The sequence below is a fragment of the Halichondria panicea genome, chromosome 3 (genome assembly GCF_963675165.1).
Source record: "Halichondria panicea chromosome 3, odHalPani1.1, whole genome shotgun sequence".
Taxonomy (NCBI): domain Eukaryota; kingdom Metazoa; phylum Porifera; class Demospongiae; order Suberitida; family Halichondriidae; genus Halichondria; species Halichondria panicea.
In genome coordinates this window covers 1,351,248-1,370,986 of record NC_087379.1, presented here as the reverse complement: position 1 = coordinate 1,370,986, position 19,739 = coordinate 1,351,248, and the positions used below count along the sequence as shown (strand labels likewise).

At 40.8% G+C, this 19,739-nt stretch overlaps 1 protein-coding gene across 2 annotated transcripts; it reads left to right on the top strand.

Annotated features, from left to right (window-relative positions):
• The first annotated feature begins 15 nt into the window (after window positions 1–15).
• LOC135332873 (uncharacterized) lies at window positions 16–19,739 on the top strand. Of its 2 annotated transcripts, XM_064527779.1 has the most exons (16): window positions 16–228; window positions 654–772; window positions 1,020–1,056; window positions 1,818–1,880; window positions 3,156–3,563; window positions 7,773–7,852; window positions 7,936–8,221; window positions 8,267–8,588; window positions 8,659–8,831; window positions 10,817–14,496; window positions 14,556–14,799; window positions 14,903–15,024; window positions 16,253–16,408; window positions 18,737–18,788; window positions 18,962–19,074; window positions 19,320–19,739. In XM_064527779.1, exons 1-16 carry the CDS (start codon window positions 120–122, stop codon window positions 19,503–19,505), a joined length of 6,150 nt encoding a protein of 2,049 aa, XP_064383849.1. In that variant the 5' UTR covers window positions 16–119; the 3' UTR covers window positions 19,506–19,739. The 2 variants fall into 2 exon arrangements, with proteins under 2 accessions (XP_064383849.1, XP_064383850.1); XM_064527780.1 differs by lacking the exons at window positions 18,737–18,788; window positions 18,962–19,074; window positions 19,320–19,739 and adding an exon at window positions 16,536–16,637.

The window sequence follows — 19,739 nt, the reverse complement described above, 5'->3', positions numbered from 1 at the left end:
ATCACATCCTTACTGTGGTTACAAATGTGGTCACAGCCAATTAAGTTACGCAGAGTATTGCAAAAAGGACTGTAATAGCTAGACCCCACAATTTGTTGGTAGATCTACCATCTACCATCATGGCTGAACAGTCAAGAGGAAATTTTCACCTTGACATGTCAACTGAGGAGCTAATGGAGTGGCTTAGGGAGAGAGGGCTGGGAGAGAAAGACCTGGAAGTTGTAAAAGGTCAGTGGATCTAACAATATAAAGTGTAATCATGTAGAGTCTATTCCATGATGCATCTAAGCTATATATTATGGTTTGAGCGTTCCGTATATATATATATATAGCTGTATAGGTTCGTTTAGATTTGTATGATCTACCTATCTACCCTATAGATTAATATTTAGACTGAATCTGGTCTCAGTTGACTGTACACAATTATAAATAATATTGTGAACAGTTTATCATTGATTTTAGTATCAGGAATAATTATAAATTTACGTAGCTACCTCTGGTGCATGTGCACGGAGGTATAATTAACGAAACAATAAAGGTAAATGGTCGACTATGAGTGTATATCATTATAGTAAACTGTTTGTTTGCACCATAATCATAATAATTATTATAATTATTATCAAGCAATGTGTCCATTATAATAATTATTATAGCAAATGGATTCTTGGGCAAGTCATTTTTGCTCACAACAGAAGACACTTGGAAATTAGGAGAAATTACAGCTGAAGGACAAGTTTTGCTCAATAAACTTGTGGAGGAGGCCCGCACTGAGGTAAAACTGCAGTACTATTAGTATGCGGTACGAACGGTTATAGTTTTACATTAGACAAAAATCAGCTATGACGGTTGGTGAAACCTGGCTTGATGATCAGATCTATTTGAGCCCAGGGTAATTGTGCACCTAACCTCAAATAAATGTATCAAGTATACGTACGCTACATATAAAACATGCTATCAATAGTGAATGCTCGTTAGCATTGCAAATATCTATACTATAGTATACACACCATATTATTTAGGAGAGGGCTGAAGTCAGAGAAGTACCTTCAAGTCGAGGTGAGAATTCTACAGTCTATTTGCAGGAAGTATGTGGTCAATTATGGCTTCATTTATGCTATATTGTGGTTGACAAGTATGCCATACATGGAATCGAAGATACTAACTTGTAGCTGGTTCAAGCTATCACCTCTACAGCATGTAGATAGAATTAAGACAAAGAATCCAAGAATTTCAGTGTAAAAAGTTATGACAACATTATTATGTAGGTCAACCTCAACACAAATAAACTTCAACCCTTGATAAACCCTTGATATCCCTCTCTCTACGGAGTATAATTTAGGCGTTGTATCGTCCATACAAAGCAATGCATGCATGCTTTTGAAACTTCAACACTCAATTTTGTCTTAATGAAGTTCAAGTAATCGAAGGTCTTCATAAGGATCTGTTTTCTATGTTAGGGAGCATCTCCAAACAGTGTGGAGAATTTAACGTTTGGCGTTGTGATATTATGAGGGGAAAGGATTGATAGTGTTGACACTAATTATTTTATGTATATAATTATGAGTTGAAACATTGATAATTAGCTGATAGCATTTTATGCCGCTAGAAGGAGGAGCTAGGGTGAAACCTTAAATGTCACAATGATGCTAGTAGCTTCAGAGAAATATCTACTGAACATAAAATTGTACAGTGCAAGTGTCCATGCATTTCCAAAACCATTATTACACTGTGTACTTTTAGAGAGTATCATCCTCTCAGACCACTAACAGTAAGTAAAGCTACACTATAATGTCTGTCTGTCTTTCACGCACATGTAGACTCCCCTGGATCAGGCTCAGGTCAGCCACCCCCACCGCCAGCTGCACCTTCCCAAGGGCGAAGTGAGTTAGTGCATATATAGAAATACATTACCGCATTTAAATATTGTACTTTTACACTGAAAAAGAAAGCTAAAAAAACATTTGCAACGTAAAAAAAGTTGCTAGGATTGGCAAACATACCAAAAAAGCATGCGTGGAAACAAGAAATCCGGCGAGAGCGCATAAGTCCAAAATCATGAACGTTTTACAGCCAGTGTTGCTACATTTAAGTAATTAGGCTGTGTTCAAACATTGTGGTGCATAATGATAATACAATGTAGCTGTGAATTCCTGTGCTCCACACTGTACTACTCAAAAACTCAAACACTCATTTAAGCACAAATGCACGATCATTCAAGATCATTATGTCAATGTAATAGGGAATTGCACTATATTATTAGAATTGGCTGAGAAAACCACTAAGTCCAGTAAAAAAAGTTCACTGTACGTATGAATGACCTTGTAACGGATCAGAGTTATGCTCTCGCCGAATTTCTTGTTTCCACGCTTTTTTGTGTTTCCCCGGCTCATGCATGAGCTGCTATAATATATAGGCTTGGTAGATTGCTTAGACACTGAGCCTATAGTTGTTGTGTTATTAGGTGTTGTTGTTACTCAGGGGTATTAAGGCACGTCCAGAATCAAAAATTAGCCAACGTCACATACATCGAAAAGTAGCCTCCTCTGCCGCTGCGCCACTCCTATTGCCATGCCCATTATTTCATTTCACTTCCGGTATTTCTCTTTTAGTGGCCTAAAATGCGCATGCTCACATAAGATCTAGTTGCATGGGAAGGGTTTATCAAGTGGTTTTGTGGGCTCCACTTCCTACCACACAGTATCTGTCAAGACTTTTAGCTAGGGCTACGGGTAGCCACTAATAGCACTAAGGTGAGTGCATAATTATAATGATATCTTAGTACTGAGCCATCTCAAAGTTGCAATTTCAATTCAAAAGCCTCAAATACCGTATAGCGCGAAATTTTCGAGGCACTTAATATTTCGTGGATTGGCCTCTAAAAGCCATTTCGTTGCACAATGTTCGCGGAATGACTGCTAACCGGAAGCCACGCCTTAAATCTTTGCATGTTATAGCAGGTAATTTAACAATTTTCGTGGACTTATTTTCGTGTAGAATACTAACCCACGAAATCCGCGAAAATTAAGCCCCTCGAAAATTTCGCGCTATACGGTAGCTAAGCCTTTTAGCAACATAGTCTAATAACTATCTAAAATTGATGTGCACTCTATGCCATTGAAATTGATGTGCACTCTATACCATTGTTCGAAATACAGTGCTAACTGCAATGGCTACTCAAGCAACCCCCGACCATTCTCCAGAGTATCTGTCCTTCCAAGAGAACTTTGGAGCATTGGTGTCCACATTCAAAGCTCAACCTGCTGCATACGCTGATATCCTCTTCTCCAATGGCTACATACCAGATGAAGTTCTCGAGTTCTCTAGAATAATTGGAGTTACGGACTCCGATAAATCTCGAAAGATTTTAGATGCCATCATCCCTCGAATTAAGCTCAATCCCAGTGTATTCAACTGCTTTATCACTGCCATTGCTGGCCCTTTTACTGACGATGTTGTCAAGAAGCTGCACGATAGTTACGAGCGGCACAAGACTGCGACCAGCCATGTTGAACAGCCACACCCACACCAGCAACCTCCACCAAAGGCTTCACTCCCTCAGACAGGTCTGTACAATTCAGTGGCCTATCCAGCTAAGTTATAACTTAACATTAATTACTGTCTTATTGGATAGCCGGGAGCTGAGCAGAAGCTTTTACTATTCATGGTTTCATAATTAGGTGGGAGTTTCCCACCCCTGGTCAAAATTCCCCCACCCTGGAAATATGAAAAATTAACAATGTCATACCAAATTGTGGGGTTTTACAGTGAAGGAATACATAATATTATAGATCTACATGTAGCTCTACATGTAAATCAGTTGAGAAAAAGCCTCTTATACAGTTTGAGTGTACACTAAGACTACAAATTTGGCTTTAGGTGATGTAATTGTGGTTATGTATCATAGTGAGTAAATTTCCCCTTGTGGTTACATAACAATTCTGTTTGTGGCTTGTGGCTTGTAAATACTACAGTAATTCTCCGTAAATGTAATTATGGCTTCTGTTACGTCATTGTACGTTTACTATCAGAATTGGAACAGTTTTTCCAGCATCCATACCCAGGTCCTGAAGTGCAAGCCAGGTTCCAGAGTGGTATTCATGAACTGGCCACAGGAAAATTAGGATCCAGAACTGGGGAGTACTAATTTGCCCAGAAATCAAAGTCAGTCCAAACGACCAATAAACTAGCCAATGTTTATTTTATAGACGGTTTTGTGTACTAACACAAAACCTTCTATAAAAGGCAAAGCGGATGCTGTTTATTTCTTTGCAAAGACTAACTTCTAGCATTGTATTAGCTATCTATAAGCAGTTTCAAGAAACTCTGGACACTCAAGTGGCAAGTATATAGGCAAGAGCTAAACTTACTCATTTTGTCAATGTTTACTTTGTTGTATCTTAGTCAAAGCTGGGTCATTAGTGTTCTTATTTGGTTTACCACCCCCAGTACTGAATTTGCCCTGAAATCAAAGTCACAGAAAAATTTGGAACTATTCAGTTCCTTCTTACCACTTTATTTTTAGTAGCTTATTATGCCTCGAGGCGTATAACCGCACTAGGGATACGGTAAAGCTGACTGTGTGTGTCTGTCTGTCTGTCTGTCTGTCTGTCTGTGTGTCTGTTCCAGCTGTAACTGCTTGCAATGCGACGAAAACTAACAGCTTCTATAGCCTTCTAGCCATGTTCTCTTGGATTTTGATTCGTGGATTAGCAAACTAAACCTTCTTTCTCGATTTATGGCTACATTGAAGGCTGTTGCAGTCTCTTCAGAATCTTTCATAGCATCATCTGTTCACACAAACTTTCTATTCAACATAAAAAAATTATGAGTTAGCCTTGCACTAAAGCACTAGCTTTTTGTTAGCTACAAGAGTAAAAAAATATCTGTTAAAACAGCTAGCATTAGTAGCCATTTGTGAAATTGATCTCTTTGGATACAACCTTTAATTATTCCTGTGGATGTAATGCGCATGCGCGCTCATTCCCCACATGTGATCAGAAAATAGTATCCATGGCAGAATCCAGATTCTCCTGGCAGTCATCTTTTCCTTGAGGGCCTGGTAAGCCACAAAACACTACCATAATTATAACAATATAGATAACAATATGCATGTACACAAGTCTTTTCTTCTTAGATATTATATATACACTGAACTGATCTTGCTGCAATTTTCTTCTTTCTTGAGGTCCTGGTAAGCCACATAATACAATAGATAAACAACAATAGATGCATGTAATAAGTCTTTTCTTCTCAGTGAGTCTATATTGATAAGCTAACTTTAATGTAAAATTCATTATAGAAACTACTATAACACTAGAGCAAAAGCATAACATATCAAGAGGCATTAGCAAGCGCACGCTTGCAACCTCGTTCATTCATTTCTATATCATTTTATACTGATGAAAAGTTATCCTGACAAAAAGAGTGTTACTGTTTTTGTTACTGCCGCAAATTCTGAATATCATTATCTCCCATAAGGGCCCATATAAATTAACAAATGAACTGTATAATACACTTTTCCGGGAGTCTTAGTGTAGACTGCATGTACAGTAGACTCTCGTTAATCCGGTCACCCTTGGGACCATGCAGCTTGGCCGGAAAAGCGAGGTGGCTGTAGCTCAGGAAATAGCCGCGGTTTAAAAACGGCCTTACCTCAAATCTAATGACTACTTTTGCGGTTCTTGTCTCGAGGATAATGTAGGATAATGAATCATTCTGTTCTCTATTTAAGTGTAATCCAATTTTATTTGCTAAACCACACCCAAAACGTCATATCTGGCCGTAATATACGTATAAAATTATATTGAAAACCTTGTTTGGGACAGCCAGCACTGGCCGGTAAACGGAATAGCGAGTGGCCGTACTTCAGGGTGAGTTTTGTGCAGTAAACATTTTATAGCTAGCATTCCGTGCCAAGCCAAATGGCCGGTATATCGAGGTGGCCGTACTTCAGAGAGCCGGAATAGCGAGAAGTCTACTGTATAATTATATCCATTTTGATCTAGCACATGGTAATATTCAAAAGTTCAGACAGGAGATTACATATACATCCAATACACAAAATACATGTATACATGCATTATACATAGCAGTGTACATAGCGGGACCATACACATGCATCAATTTGAGTAGCTTTCTGCTTAGTGCAACATTTTTTCTGGCAAGGTGACGGCAATAAAACAGTTAGTTTTAACACGAAAACTTTCCTTATAGACAATAATTTCGCAACATTTTTTCGGGGGCTGCCCCCCGGACCCCCCCATATTGTGGCGGCCTATGGTCGTCGTCATTTCTCCCCCTAGCTAAAAACCTGTATGAAACCCTGCTATTGTAATCAAGGCGTGTACCCTGTCACCGGCCCAACATCTATCGCCCAGCCTAAGCATGCACCCTGCTATATATATATGGCCTCAGAACTATATTTTGCCGAATTCCCTCACCTGCATTGTTTCAACTATAGAGGCTGTTCACCTTGGAGACCTGATGCGGTTATCGGTACGACTAAAAAAGTGGGCTGGTCTTGTAAGCTCAGCTAAGCCCCTGGTAGATTGTTAGCTACACAAGACTGCATGCGACCAGCCGTGTTGAACAGCCACACCCACATGTATATAGGGAATAAAAATGCTTATAACCTCTGGAATTAGGTCACATGACTGTTATAGGCACGTATTCAACTTCATTGCATTTTCCAATTGTCGTATACCGAATATTTTGCTGCTCAAAAACCTTTGCGAATGAGCCAAATCAGCGAAACATTTGACCCTTTGCGATCTAACTATTGCGTTCTGGCAAGGATCGTGTGTATTTACTAGTAATAATTTAGGTTTTGCGGATTTTATTGTTGCGAATTGATCAACCCTCGCAAAATTCGCAAATATTTGATGCTCGCAAAACATTCACGTAATACGGTAGCATGGACTTTTTGAGGCACTTAAATTTCATGAAATATAGTTTATCGCAAAGTAGATTACCGTATTATAGCGGGTAATTTCGTGGGGTAAAATATTTGTTATTTTCGTGGGCTTAGCTGAAATTTTAACGTAGGCGTGGCTTACCGGAACGTAGGAATGCAGTGCAGGCAACGACTAAACAACTCACGAAAACCACCGTTTCTCGAGTTGAACGAATTTTTTTACCCCACGAAACTTACCCGCTATATATAGAACAAACTTGTTGTAGGATTATTTACAGTGCAGTACAGTATATATAATATTTACAATTGTTGGTCATAAAACTTTTGTATGGCCACATTTGAAGACAGCACTCTCACATTCAATGCCTATATATAGACAATACGTCAATGTTAGAATCACAATAGCCTTAGAGTTGAATTAATTTTCTTAAGTATAGCGAGCCTCTCTATAACCTATCAGGTGTACACCTCAAGGCACCGTTTGTGTGAGGCAAGTAATGCACTAAACCCACCCAGGGATGAAGCTAGACGATAATAACGACCGCTTTTAGTGTAATACTCAGCTGGCTATGCAGTTTTAAGAGTTCTGTTGTCATTGGTATCACCTAAAACCTACCAGGTGTATACCTCAGGGGCACCGTTTGTGGAGGCACAAACCATGCACCTAGGGTGAAGCTAGATGTATTAACGACCGCTTTTAGTGCAGTTTTAAGAGTTCTGTTGTCATTGGTATCATTGTGCATATCGTGGGGCAGAGATAAGATAAAGTAATTTTAACTGAATGTAAACACGACAATAATCTGGTGTAAACTATATATTGGGTAAATAAGACATTCAGTATACGTAACACTCCTTGCAGACACAGCCTCTGATGTGGGAGGAGTTGGTCTACCAGAGTTGATAGACGAGTACCATGTTAATACTGTCCAACTTGATCAGGTGTGTGTGTGTGTGGCGTGTGTGTGTGGCGTGTGTGTGTGCGCAAGTTTGCTGAGAGTAATAGCTTCTATTTGTTCCACCAGATTTCAACTCGCACAGACTTGTTGGGTGAAGACGGCTTAAGTGATGCTAACCAGAAAGGAGTTGATTCTTATGTCAACTTCTGGACTGGGAAGGACGTCCTGTATGTCTACTTTCTCAATCCCGATATTCTTGAGCAGGAAAAGTGGGAGTGTGAGTATGGTGTGCTCAACATCGATAATATCCTCTCTTGGGCTGAGGCTTGGAATCCAAAAAAATTTCCCAATATTCCAATCTTTAAGAAGACTGATAGGGCAGATAAAGCTGACATCAGAGTCAAATTTACAGGTACTAAAATATAATATCTACATTCTGAATTCATGTTTGGCACAGGTGGCTCATGTTGGGCAAAGGTTGGAAGCCAAGCGATGACCGTTCCCCACAATGAGCCCACAATGACCCTTGCACTAAAAGGTCTAGATCCCAATATGCAGAAATCTCTTGTAATTCATCAATTTGGCCATGCCCTTGGTCTGTGCCACGAACACCAGCATCCTGACTTCTGGAAGGTAGCGGACAGCTTGCTGGATGTGAGGAAAATGAAAAAGGATCCTCGAATGAAGAACGTGAATTTTAACAGCGATATATTGGAAAATCAGTCACAAGATGCCACGTTTAAGCCAGAGTACGATCCAGACAGTGTCATGCACTACTGGTATGTATGGCATGCACCGTGTAGCAATTACATGCATGCATGTCAATAATGATTATGTGTATATATACAGGTTTGACGTGAACTGGCTTAAGAAGAAAGAGCACAAAAATCTATTAGAAGTTGTGGCTGATGGAAACCTCAGTGAAGAAGAAAAGACAGTTTTGAGAGGGATTCACAAGAGACATTTAAATTGTGCTGATGGGCCTTCAAAGAGTGATCTTGGTTTTCTACAGAAGATTTACGGTGTGGACATACATTCACTATTATAGCTTTACATTTGACATTGCACCCATTTCATTATTTAGATCCCCATGCAGCATGCATGGGGCGTAGCTAGACATTAACAAAAGGGATTTCTGAAGGAAGAAGTTACTGCGCCACGAGAAATTTTAGAGACCACGCCTACTTCTTGTTACACGCCCCTTAATTAGACTGGTTTACACCCCTTATGACTGCGCATTTTTGATAAGCCGTATCTTCTCCTCATCTCCTAAACTCTTTACTTTATCTATTATTATTTTTTTACTATTCAACTTATGGATAGAACACTATAAGTATATGGAAGCACCACAGGTGCTGATGCCTCGGTGGAGGTGCCAATGCCACATAACATAAAACTACTAATCTATATAGCTTTCAGTTTGATACACACATAATTAGTATATTATCATATAAATGCAAACTCGAAGAGTGGGTAGTGATCGACTATGATTGTTGTTAAAAACAATCGATGCCAAAAGTTCAAGTCTGATGAACATTAATGGCTGCATGAGCAGAGCCTTGCAGCTCTCTTCTCACTCTTGCATGCAGCTACCATGCAATAGCTAGCATTCTAGTGCAGAGCTAACTACTATATAGGTATAGAGTAGCAACACTCCATAGACAAGTTTTGCTATACGCACTCCTCTGAAAAGGCATTCCATTAAGAGCCAAACTATAGGCATAACTTGAAAACAAAGCATTATTTTGCAAATCTACAAAACCATGCATGACTAAAAGCCTATAGAAACTCTATACTTGCACTTTATTGATCCTTGAGCATCCTCAAACTATGAAAAAATATAAGTGTCGCTATCAGAGATATCCAATGGGCTAGAAACCTTCAATCGAACTTTCTATATACTTCCTTCAATCCACTTCCGTTCGTTGTGATGTCATTATTTTACTGAGCATATATATGATGTTATCCAAAGCCCCCCGGATACCGGGGGGATATTAGCGCATGCACAAGCAGTCGATACCAGGCCCACTTCCCTGAGTGAAGTGCAGCCTGGGATCGAGGCTAGCTGTATATACATGCAAGAACTCATCGCAATAGAGGAAGTTGTGTCAAAAAATCTAATAGTCATAATCATAGTAACCTTTAATAGAGATAGTGCAGCGGAAGTAAATATTGGCTCTGCCCACATCAATTGCTTCCGGTTATGCAGGAAACCGCCATTTTGGAGGGCAGAGAATGCAAAAGTACTGGTATAGACACATGCTGCACTGTATTTGTGACCTTTTGTAACTTATACAGAATAACTGCATTTGGCCTAGGCCTTTAGTTTTGAAAGGGATGGTGAAGCGTCTAGTAGCATCCCTATAGTAACTCTATGCCCTATGCATGCTGGTGGTGAGTCTGATACTACTGGAAATTTATCTTAGAAATCTATATCTTATAAAGCTATAATTTATACTAAATAGCCCTTCGTCTAATTTCCATGTTTTTGTACTCTATTTTTTTTACGATATAATTATACTGAAAAGAGGAAGAGGCTCTGAAACTTCTGAATTAGCCTTGCACTAAAGTGCTAGCTTTTTATTAGCTAGCTACAAGAGTCAGAAAAGAGCTGCAAAGCTGTACATTGCCAGAAGCAGCATGCAGCCATTGTGACCTCTTTGCAGACCCCTTTTTATTCTTGGTTGACAGAACACTTCAAATACATCGGAGAGATCTATGCTTGAAGATCACTTGTCAAGCCATCAGATGTAGACTTCTGTTTCTGTTAAGTTCCATTAAGCTCTTCTATTGCCAATTACATTTATTTCGTAACATAGTTAAAACCTTATAGAAAACAAACTTCTGTAATAATTAAGCACTCCTGAAGAAGGCTTCAATGTAATCCTAACTCCGTTATCTACAAAAAGTAACTAGAAGTCTAGTTGCATGGCAACCGTTTTGAGCAGCTACTTACTATATTCCTCTGCGGCTACACAGAATATAATGCCACTGATTTTTTTTACAGCCAGTATTCAGACAGCCAGTATTCAAGACCAACGGTACCTTCGAAAACTGGATGAGATGATATCCGACAAAAACAACACGATTGAGATTCAGTACATCAAGATGCACTTTATTGGTCCCTCCGGTATTGGCAAAACGACCACTCAAAAGCGGCTTGTTGGATTGATTACTAATCTATCTTCGCTGCCCGAAGACCAAAGAAAACGTTCCAGTACATTTCTTGCCGAGTGTAAACAAGCATTGGCCTTTGTGAATAAATCTGGAACAAAACTTACATTCAAAGTATCTGAAAATATAGATCAAGAAACACAGCTCCTTTTCTCTTACCTGATGTCCTGTGAACCTATTGAAGACAGTCAGCCTGAAGAACAACCAAACAAACCACAAACATCCCTCCCTTTGAAGGAAACTACTGAAGAAGAGCAACCTCTTTGGAAGAGCGATGTAGCTACTGCAACAGAAACGAAATTCGTCTCACCAACAACTGGTCCAGAAAAGAAACGTCCTTATGTGACTAATATCAATGTGACTAATATCAATGTTCAAGAAATTATCACAGAACTCCATAGTATTGTGGGTTCTTCGAGAGATTACAGCGACGTACTGAAAGACGCAGTCCTACTCAATCTTGTTGACATAGGTGGGCAGCCTGGATTCGTGGAGATGTTTCCATTCCTAAGCAGAGGTGCAGGGATATTCCTCACATTCTTTCGACTGGACAAAGACCTTGATGAAATGTGTGAAGTATCCTACGAACGAGGAAATGACAAGATCACACCGTACGATTCAACGTACACAAGCAGAGAAACGCTCTCTCAAATCCTCTCAGCTATTAGCCACTACACCGAGATTGACTCGGATATTGACAGAGACCTGTGTAGTAAACTAGGTAAACTGGGCTCTGCTAAGCCTATTGCTGCACTCATAGGTACTTTCAAGGATGAACTTGTAATGCAAATCAAGGTCAATCTTCTGTACGAGAAATGCTTTACCTTAAAAATAGCTGCTAGCAAGAGCGATAGTGCCACTGCTAGCAAGAGCGATAGTGCCACTGCCGACAAGAGCGATAGTGCCACTGCTAGCGATAGCGATAGTGCCACTGCCGACAAGAGCGATAGCACCACTGCTAGCAAGAGCGATTGTGCCACTGCCGACAAGAGCGATAGTGCCACTGCCGACAGTACCACTGCCGACAGTACCACTGCCGACAAGAGCGATAGTGCCACTGCCAACAGTACCACTGCCGACAGTACCACTGCCGACTCAAACGATAGTACCACTGCTGACAAGAGCAATAGTGCCACTGCCGACAAGAGCGATAGTGCCACTACCGACAAGAGCGATAGTGCCACTGCCGACAAGAGCGATAGCACCACTGCTAGCAAGACCGATGGTACTACTGCCGACAAGAGCGATCATAACACTGCCGACAAAAGTGATGGTGCAACTGCCGACAAGAGCGATAGTACCACTGCTAGCAAGACCGATGGTACCACTGCTGACAAGAGCGATCTTACCACTGCCGACAAGAGTGATGCCGACTCAAACGATAGTACCACTGCTGACAAGAGCAATAGTGCCACTGCCAACAAGAGCGATAGCACCACTGCTAGCAAGACCGATGGTACCACTGCTGACAAGAGCGATCTTACCACTGCCGACAAGAGTGATGGTGCAACTGCCGACAAGAACGATAGTACCACTGGTAGCAAGACCGATGGTACCACTGCTGACAAGAGCGATCTTACCACTGCCGACAAGAGTGATGGTGCCACTGCCGACTCAAACGATAGTACCACTGCTGACAAGAGCAATAGTGCCACTGCCGACAAGAGCGATAGTGCCACTGCCGACAAGAGCGATGGTACCACTGCTGACAAGAGCGATCTTACCACTGCCGACAAGAGTGATGGTGCAACTGCCGACAAGAGCGATAGTACCACTGCTAGCAAGACCGATGGTACCACTGCTGACAAGAGCGATCTTACCACTGCCGACAAGAGTGATGGTGCCACTGCCGACTCAAACGATAGTACCACTGCTGACAAGAGCAATAGTGCCACTGCCGACAAGAGCGATAGTGCCACTGCCGACAAGAACGATGGTACCACTGCTGACAAGAGCGATCTTACCACTGCCGACAAGAGTGATGGTGCCACTGCCAACTCAAACGATAGTACCACTGCTGACAAGAGCGATAGTACCACTACTGACAAGAGCGATAGTACCACTGCTGACAAGAGCGATAGTACCACTGCTAGCAAGATCACTGCTGACAAGACCGATCTTACCACTGTCGACAAGAGCGATAGTACCACTGCTGATGAACACAAGAAAGCGATAAGGCTCATTTTGACTCAAGATTCCCAAAAGAAGAGTGATGATGAGCAACCAAATGTCACTGAACAAGACATGGCTGCCATTCAGCAAATAGTCAGCCAACACATCAACTCAGACGCTTTCGAGAAAGAAGTTGAAAACTGTTTAAACAAAAAGTTGGCAAAGAAAAACGAAGCCGTGAGCACGATTACCAACAAGTTTGAGAAGTTATTTTCTAATCCAATAGACAAGAAGTTCATAGCAGTCGACAACTATGAAGGCACTGATATCGATCCTCTTCGTGAACGTCTTTATAGCATGATCAGTAGGTATTTAAATGATACTAAGTTTCCAATTCGCCAACAACAACTTTTGTTAGGAGTTGTACTGCGAAAAGAGCGTAAAATTGTCTCAATGGAGGAATGCATTCGTATCGGTACCGAGGGGTTAAAGATGAGTGAGGATGAAGTTCGATTCACCGTTTGGTACCTGGATCGGTTTGTCGGAGCTTTGATCTATCGTCCTGACATCAAGGACAAAGATGGTTGGTTTGGGAACCGTGTCATTTGCAACCCCCAAGTGGTATTCAACAGCCTCAGTGCTCTTGTTGTCAAGCCACTACTGGAGCGCAATTCTGAAGATGGGACACATATGGGACATTTCTCACTGGAAATGATCACTCATTGCAATTCGGTGGAAAACAAAAAGGTTAAGAATAACGAGTTGATTCCTGTTGATAAGCTGCTCATACTACTCGAGCATTGCCACCTTTCGGCTACTATCACAACAGTAGTTAAGGATAGCCATACCATAAAAAAGGACGAAACGACGTACTTCATCCCAGCTATTCTCGACTGTGCATCTCGTGAGGAACTAGCGAAACCACCCCCTACTGGCATTGACACGCCCTATCCTATCAAGATCACATTCGACCCTCAATACGTTCCCATTGGAATATTCTGTGCCATGATCAGTGAATTGGTCTCAAGAGGGGGTAAAGGCAAAGGCATTCTGGGTATGACTTGGAAACTTGTTGATTCCTCAGTAAAGAGAAACCTTGTCTCCTTTCACTTAGATAAAGTTGCCAAACATTTTGTTACCCTGATTGCTCACGTCGATTGCTACGAGATACGAGTTATTCGCCAGTACAGGGACCATTCGATGTACGAGCTCTGTTCGTACGTCCTCTCAACCATCCTCTTTGTGATGAAGGAAATAAGTCCTCAATTATCTCCGATCATTGCTTTCGACTGCTACTGCGGCAAACTTTGCCGCCTCACAATAGGAGTAGATCCCTGCTTTATGTGTACCTGCTCTAGTAAAATCTCTCTGAGCCCCCACCAAGAACGCTGGTTTTCAAAAGTGAGTATGAACTATACATAATTATAATGTGTGCCAGCATTCTATTTGTGTGTGTACAGGAAGCCAGCCTGGAAAGTGATGTTTCTCTCCTTGCCCTGCCCTTTATTGATCTGATGGAAGAGGACCCAGAGCCAAGCCTCTCCTTCAAGTGGACGAAGAGAAATCCGAGAGTTAGTGGGAGTGAAAACGAATTGAAATTCAAGGCGTCAAATATTCACTTCAAGGGCTTTATCAGTTGCAACATCTCAAAGAACCAGAAGCATTTTCTTACCATTTACCACTGCCTGAAAGAGATCGGTGTTGGTGAGAATAATTTTAGAGCCTGAAATGACGTGTATGTGTGCATGTGTGTGCATGTGTGTGATCTTTTTACGTATAATTATAACTTCAATTCTCTCCATTACAGAGGACATCTCCAGCTCTAAAACTGACCAGTTGTTTACCTGTGTGAAGGAAGCGATCAAAGAGATACGCTTTGACTGGTACAGCTTGGCTATAGAACTGGACATTGACTATGCAACTAGGAAGGTAAGATTACCTTAGGAAATCCCCAGCTCATGGATTATATATACTAGCTCCCATTCAAACATCAATGTAATGCTGTTTTTACGTAATCTATTAGTTATTGCCCAGCACGAGTGCAACATGCCATACATTGCACTGGAGCATTATGTCATCCAGTGCAATATATGGCATGTTGCACGAGGACGCCTGCAATAACTAACTTGTTGCTCAATGACGTCTGCATTGATTATGCCTCGGTGCGCATGCGCAAGCGAGGTATACGGTAGTGTGTTTGTGTGTCTGTGTGTGTGTGTGTGTCTGTCTGTCTGTGTGTGTAGACTGCTACAGCTGCTCAAGGATGAATCAAGTGCAAGTAAGAGTTTCTATAAGCTTCTAGTCATGTTTTCTTGGATTTTAATTCGTGGATTTGCAAAATAATGCTTCGTTCTCGAGTTATGCCTAGTTTTGCTTACTTGGAATGGAAGAGCACGTAGCCAAACTTGCTTACCGAGTGTTATTACTCTACTTAGTAGTTAGCTTTGCACTAGAACGCTAGCTATTGGTAGCTGCAAGAGTGAGAAAAGAGCTGCAAGGCTCTGCTGATGGCAGCCATTAATTTTAGACTTGAACTTTTGGCATCGATCGTTTTTAACAATAATCATGGTCGATCATTACCCACTCTTTGAGTTTGCATGCAGCAAAATAATTGGTTATTAGTAGCTTTATGTTATGTAGCTTTGGCATCTCCACCGAGGCATCAGCACCTGCGGTGTTTTCATTGGTCAATTTTTCCCTTAATTGAAATAAAAGACGTGTGTTTTGAATGGTGAATTCATAGTAAATTTTTAGGTTTTTTTCCCGGAAAAGGTATAAAACTATAGCCTATAAAAGTAACCAAATGACTTATTGGGTGTCCTAGGACGGTGGGGCATAAGTCTCAAAAGTAGATCAAAATCTACTGCATTTACACACAGTGCAAGTGCATATAATCCCAGTGCATGCCATAATTATAATGCAGTGCAATAAAATTATGGTTGTTATGGTAGTGATGCAACATGCCATATACAGAGCACTGGATTGCTTTGATCTGCCCACTCACTCCATGGGCAACAAACAGATAATGATTATGGGTTTAACTCCAAACCATCGTGGCATTAGGCCGTAATATTTTATACTGGTTAGAACAGACTGTTAGACTGTTAGATTACATTTATTGTTGTGTCTTAAAGATTAATATGGCTGTCGTATGCAGAACATTGAGATGGACTATCGATGGGTTGATGTATGCTTTGAGGCCATGCTGACACACTGGGTGAAGCGCTCTTCTCCTCCCCCCTCCTGGTCTACCCTTGTTAGAGCACTCGAGTCTCCTGCCATTGCTCGTGGAGACATAGCAACAAGCATTAAGGTTTGCAAGATTATAAATTATAATTAGTAAAACCAGTAGGTTTTACATAGGATTGGCAGTGGGTTTGCCCGTGTTTAGCAATATTTCAATTATTTTGACTCATGTTCAAACTGTTCTATCTCTGCAGGGAAAGGCCACATCAAGGAACTGGCTAGACAGATAGTTTATTTAGCCTTTTCTCTCTTTGTATCTCTCATTTCATAATCCATGAACATTTTAATGAATGAAATTATTGTCATTTTAAAAATTGCACTATTTCTACGTTTCACCACTCTTTGTCTGGCCATAGATACACGAAAGAAAGGGATAGGCAACGCCCCACGTGATGCTAGGTAAATGCAGTGTGTGACTCTGGTTGGAGGCGAGTTGCGCTCAAGAAAGTACACAATGATCCCTATATCTGCTTATTTTTCTCGTAGGGGGCCTGAAAGAGAGCAATCAGGCATCATGCACACATACACCCAGCACTACCGATAGCTACAGTTGCTATGTTAGTGCCGAGCTTTCTTTTATTCAGCTTGATTTGTGTGAAAAAACACCGATTTGTCAGTTTATGTACCTATATCTCCAATATGAAATAATTTTATAACATGTACGTTTCACAGAATTAAAGTGTGTTTATAACTGCATGGAACAAAGCATATTTTCCAGCTCTCAATGGAGTGAAGTAGTAGCAGCACCATGAAACGTTTGTCCCAAGTCCAGAAAGTTTGCGTACCTCTCCTGCTCTTACTGTACATGGTAATCTAGTTTGAAGTGCTCTAAGACACAGTTTAGGTATTAGAAAGTGGAACACAAGTATCTTTATCTGTATTGTGTGATCGAAGAGATGGAATTTGAAGGACTTGGGAACAGACCTGTTATGGTTTGTAGAGTGTACTGACACCCCCTTTGGAGCTCACTTTCTCATCACGTACTTTGCATATAGTAGAGCTCTAAAAGATTAATAGCCTATGTCTAAGTGTATCTGGTGTCTCCTCAAGAGCACAGTTTGCTATAATACTACAAACTATTACTGACATTTTGAGTGCACACACCCCTTTTTAGCAACTTGCCTCATTCAACGGAAGTGCTGGGTGTTGCCTATCCCTTTCTTTTGTGTATCTATATGGTCTGACTGACTAAGTAAGTAAGTAAGTGAGTAAGTAAGTAAGTTTTTTTTTGCCCAGCATTTACTCCAAGTACAGCCATCTCCAGGACATTCTGCACAGGGTTTCCAAACGACTACAACCTGGATTACAAAGCGCTTCTTCAGATTTGCGATTGCTTCCACGAGGCAGATGACCTCTCAGTCTCTATTTCTCTTACCTAGACAATTCCGCCATCTTTAATGATTCACAATTGTGTTGTGGCCAATTAATAATAGATAGGGGTGGCTAATAAACCGTGCCTAAAACCATTGCAGTGCTTTTCCAGAGCCTGAGGTGTTGCTTTTCTTCACACTGTTCAGCTCTAGCTTCCTTTCTCTGACAGGCATGCTATATGCACTGGCTAGATATCATGCTCTTAATGGCTGTCATTTAATACTGATTCACAAATTCAACATATCAAGCAATTACTATAATTATTATAGCTAATTATTAGTACAGAGATATTCGAGAAGATATCTGATTAGTCCTGTCTTCTCTTCTTGAACTTCTGTACTGCCTCTTGACGTTCCACTTATGCATGTCATGATACGTAAACTGTACTGAAAAAGAAAGGGAATCCGACTAGAAAAACATTTGCAATGGGAAAATTGCTAGGATTGGCCAGGGGAACCACAAAAAAGCGTGGAAACAAGAAATCAGACGAGAGCATAACTCCAATCTGTTACAACGTCATGAACATGTACAATACATAGTATAATAATAGACTGTGTTCCAGATCCATCTACCAGCTTCCACCACCACATCATTCCATGCAGGTCACCAGTACGGTCCGTGTATGTTACTACGCATAGATGGACTGTGTGTACCTACTGGTTTTACTAATTAGGAACATCAATTCATCACAAATCATCATGATTATGTGCCCGCACATTCCAAACTGGATGTATATATAATAAATATATAGGGATTGGTCATCACTCCACCAGTAAAAATTGCGTGGCATATTGGCTGGGAAAACATGGGGAAACTACCAGTACATGTGATTGACGTTGTAACGGATTGGAGTTATGCTCTCGTCTGATTTCTTGTTTCCACGCTTTTCAGTTTGTGGTTCCCCTGGCCAATCCTAGCAATTTTCACATTGCAAATGTTTTTCTAGTCGATAACTATAGTGGTCAAACTACATACAGTACTTGCTTTGAAGCACAAATAATAATTATTTGATTTCTAATTACAGGAAAATGAAAAAGCTACCACTTCTCCTGATATTTGCTGTCTAAACCCCAAAGGTGAACCTACAATACGTTACCCTACAGTGATATGCATAGTGTGTGTGTGTATACGTACTATTACATTATTGCACTTATACACTTCCTTACACGTACTGAGTTACTGTGTGTAGTGGTGTGTGTTGCTTATTTATTGTGCTCATGACGATGATGTGTTTTACTTCTCCATACAGAGCCCCTGAATGTGAATTGTCACTTGAGAGTAGTGAGGACAGCTGCCTGGGAGGCTAGGGCAAAATGGCGTTTTGTGGGAGGGCAATTGGGCATCAAAGAGGGAACACTAGATGTGAGTGTAGTGTACTGTGTGTATACTGACTTGTAGTAATAAAATTGTTTACGAACAACCCAGTAGCTATACAGTCATGCATGACCAGTTAGTACATGGAGTAATTAATTTTTACAAGATTGTCATTTAAATCAGATCATCAGTACGTATTAATTCATTATTGCTTTCTCAAAAAAATTAAACGTTCAATAGTGTTTGATGTCCATATACACGTATTAATTCACCACGTACACTGTTGTGTTCAGGCCATCGAGAAGGACTATCGGAATAAGTCCGGTGTGTGTTTCACTGAACTACTGGAGCAATGGTTGATACGATCCACCCCCGCCCCCACACTGCAAGCACTGATCGATGTACTCAAGTCTCCTGTCATTGACCTTGGAGACTCTGCCCAAGACCTGATAGAGATTTGTGAGACTGTCACAGTATAATTATTGCATGGAGAACAACAAAAATACTTAGCTAGCATAGTGTAAGTATTATAGTATAGTGTGCTCTTTTTTCGTAGCTCTGCCATTGACTGTATTTCGACAAAAATTCTTAGCTAGCATAGTATAAGTATATAGTATAATTATTCAGTGTGCTCTTTTCGTAGCTCTGCCATTGATTATGGCTGTATTTCGATTACATGTATAATGTGTGTGCATGCCCACTTTACCACTGTG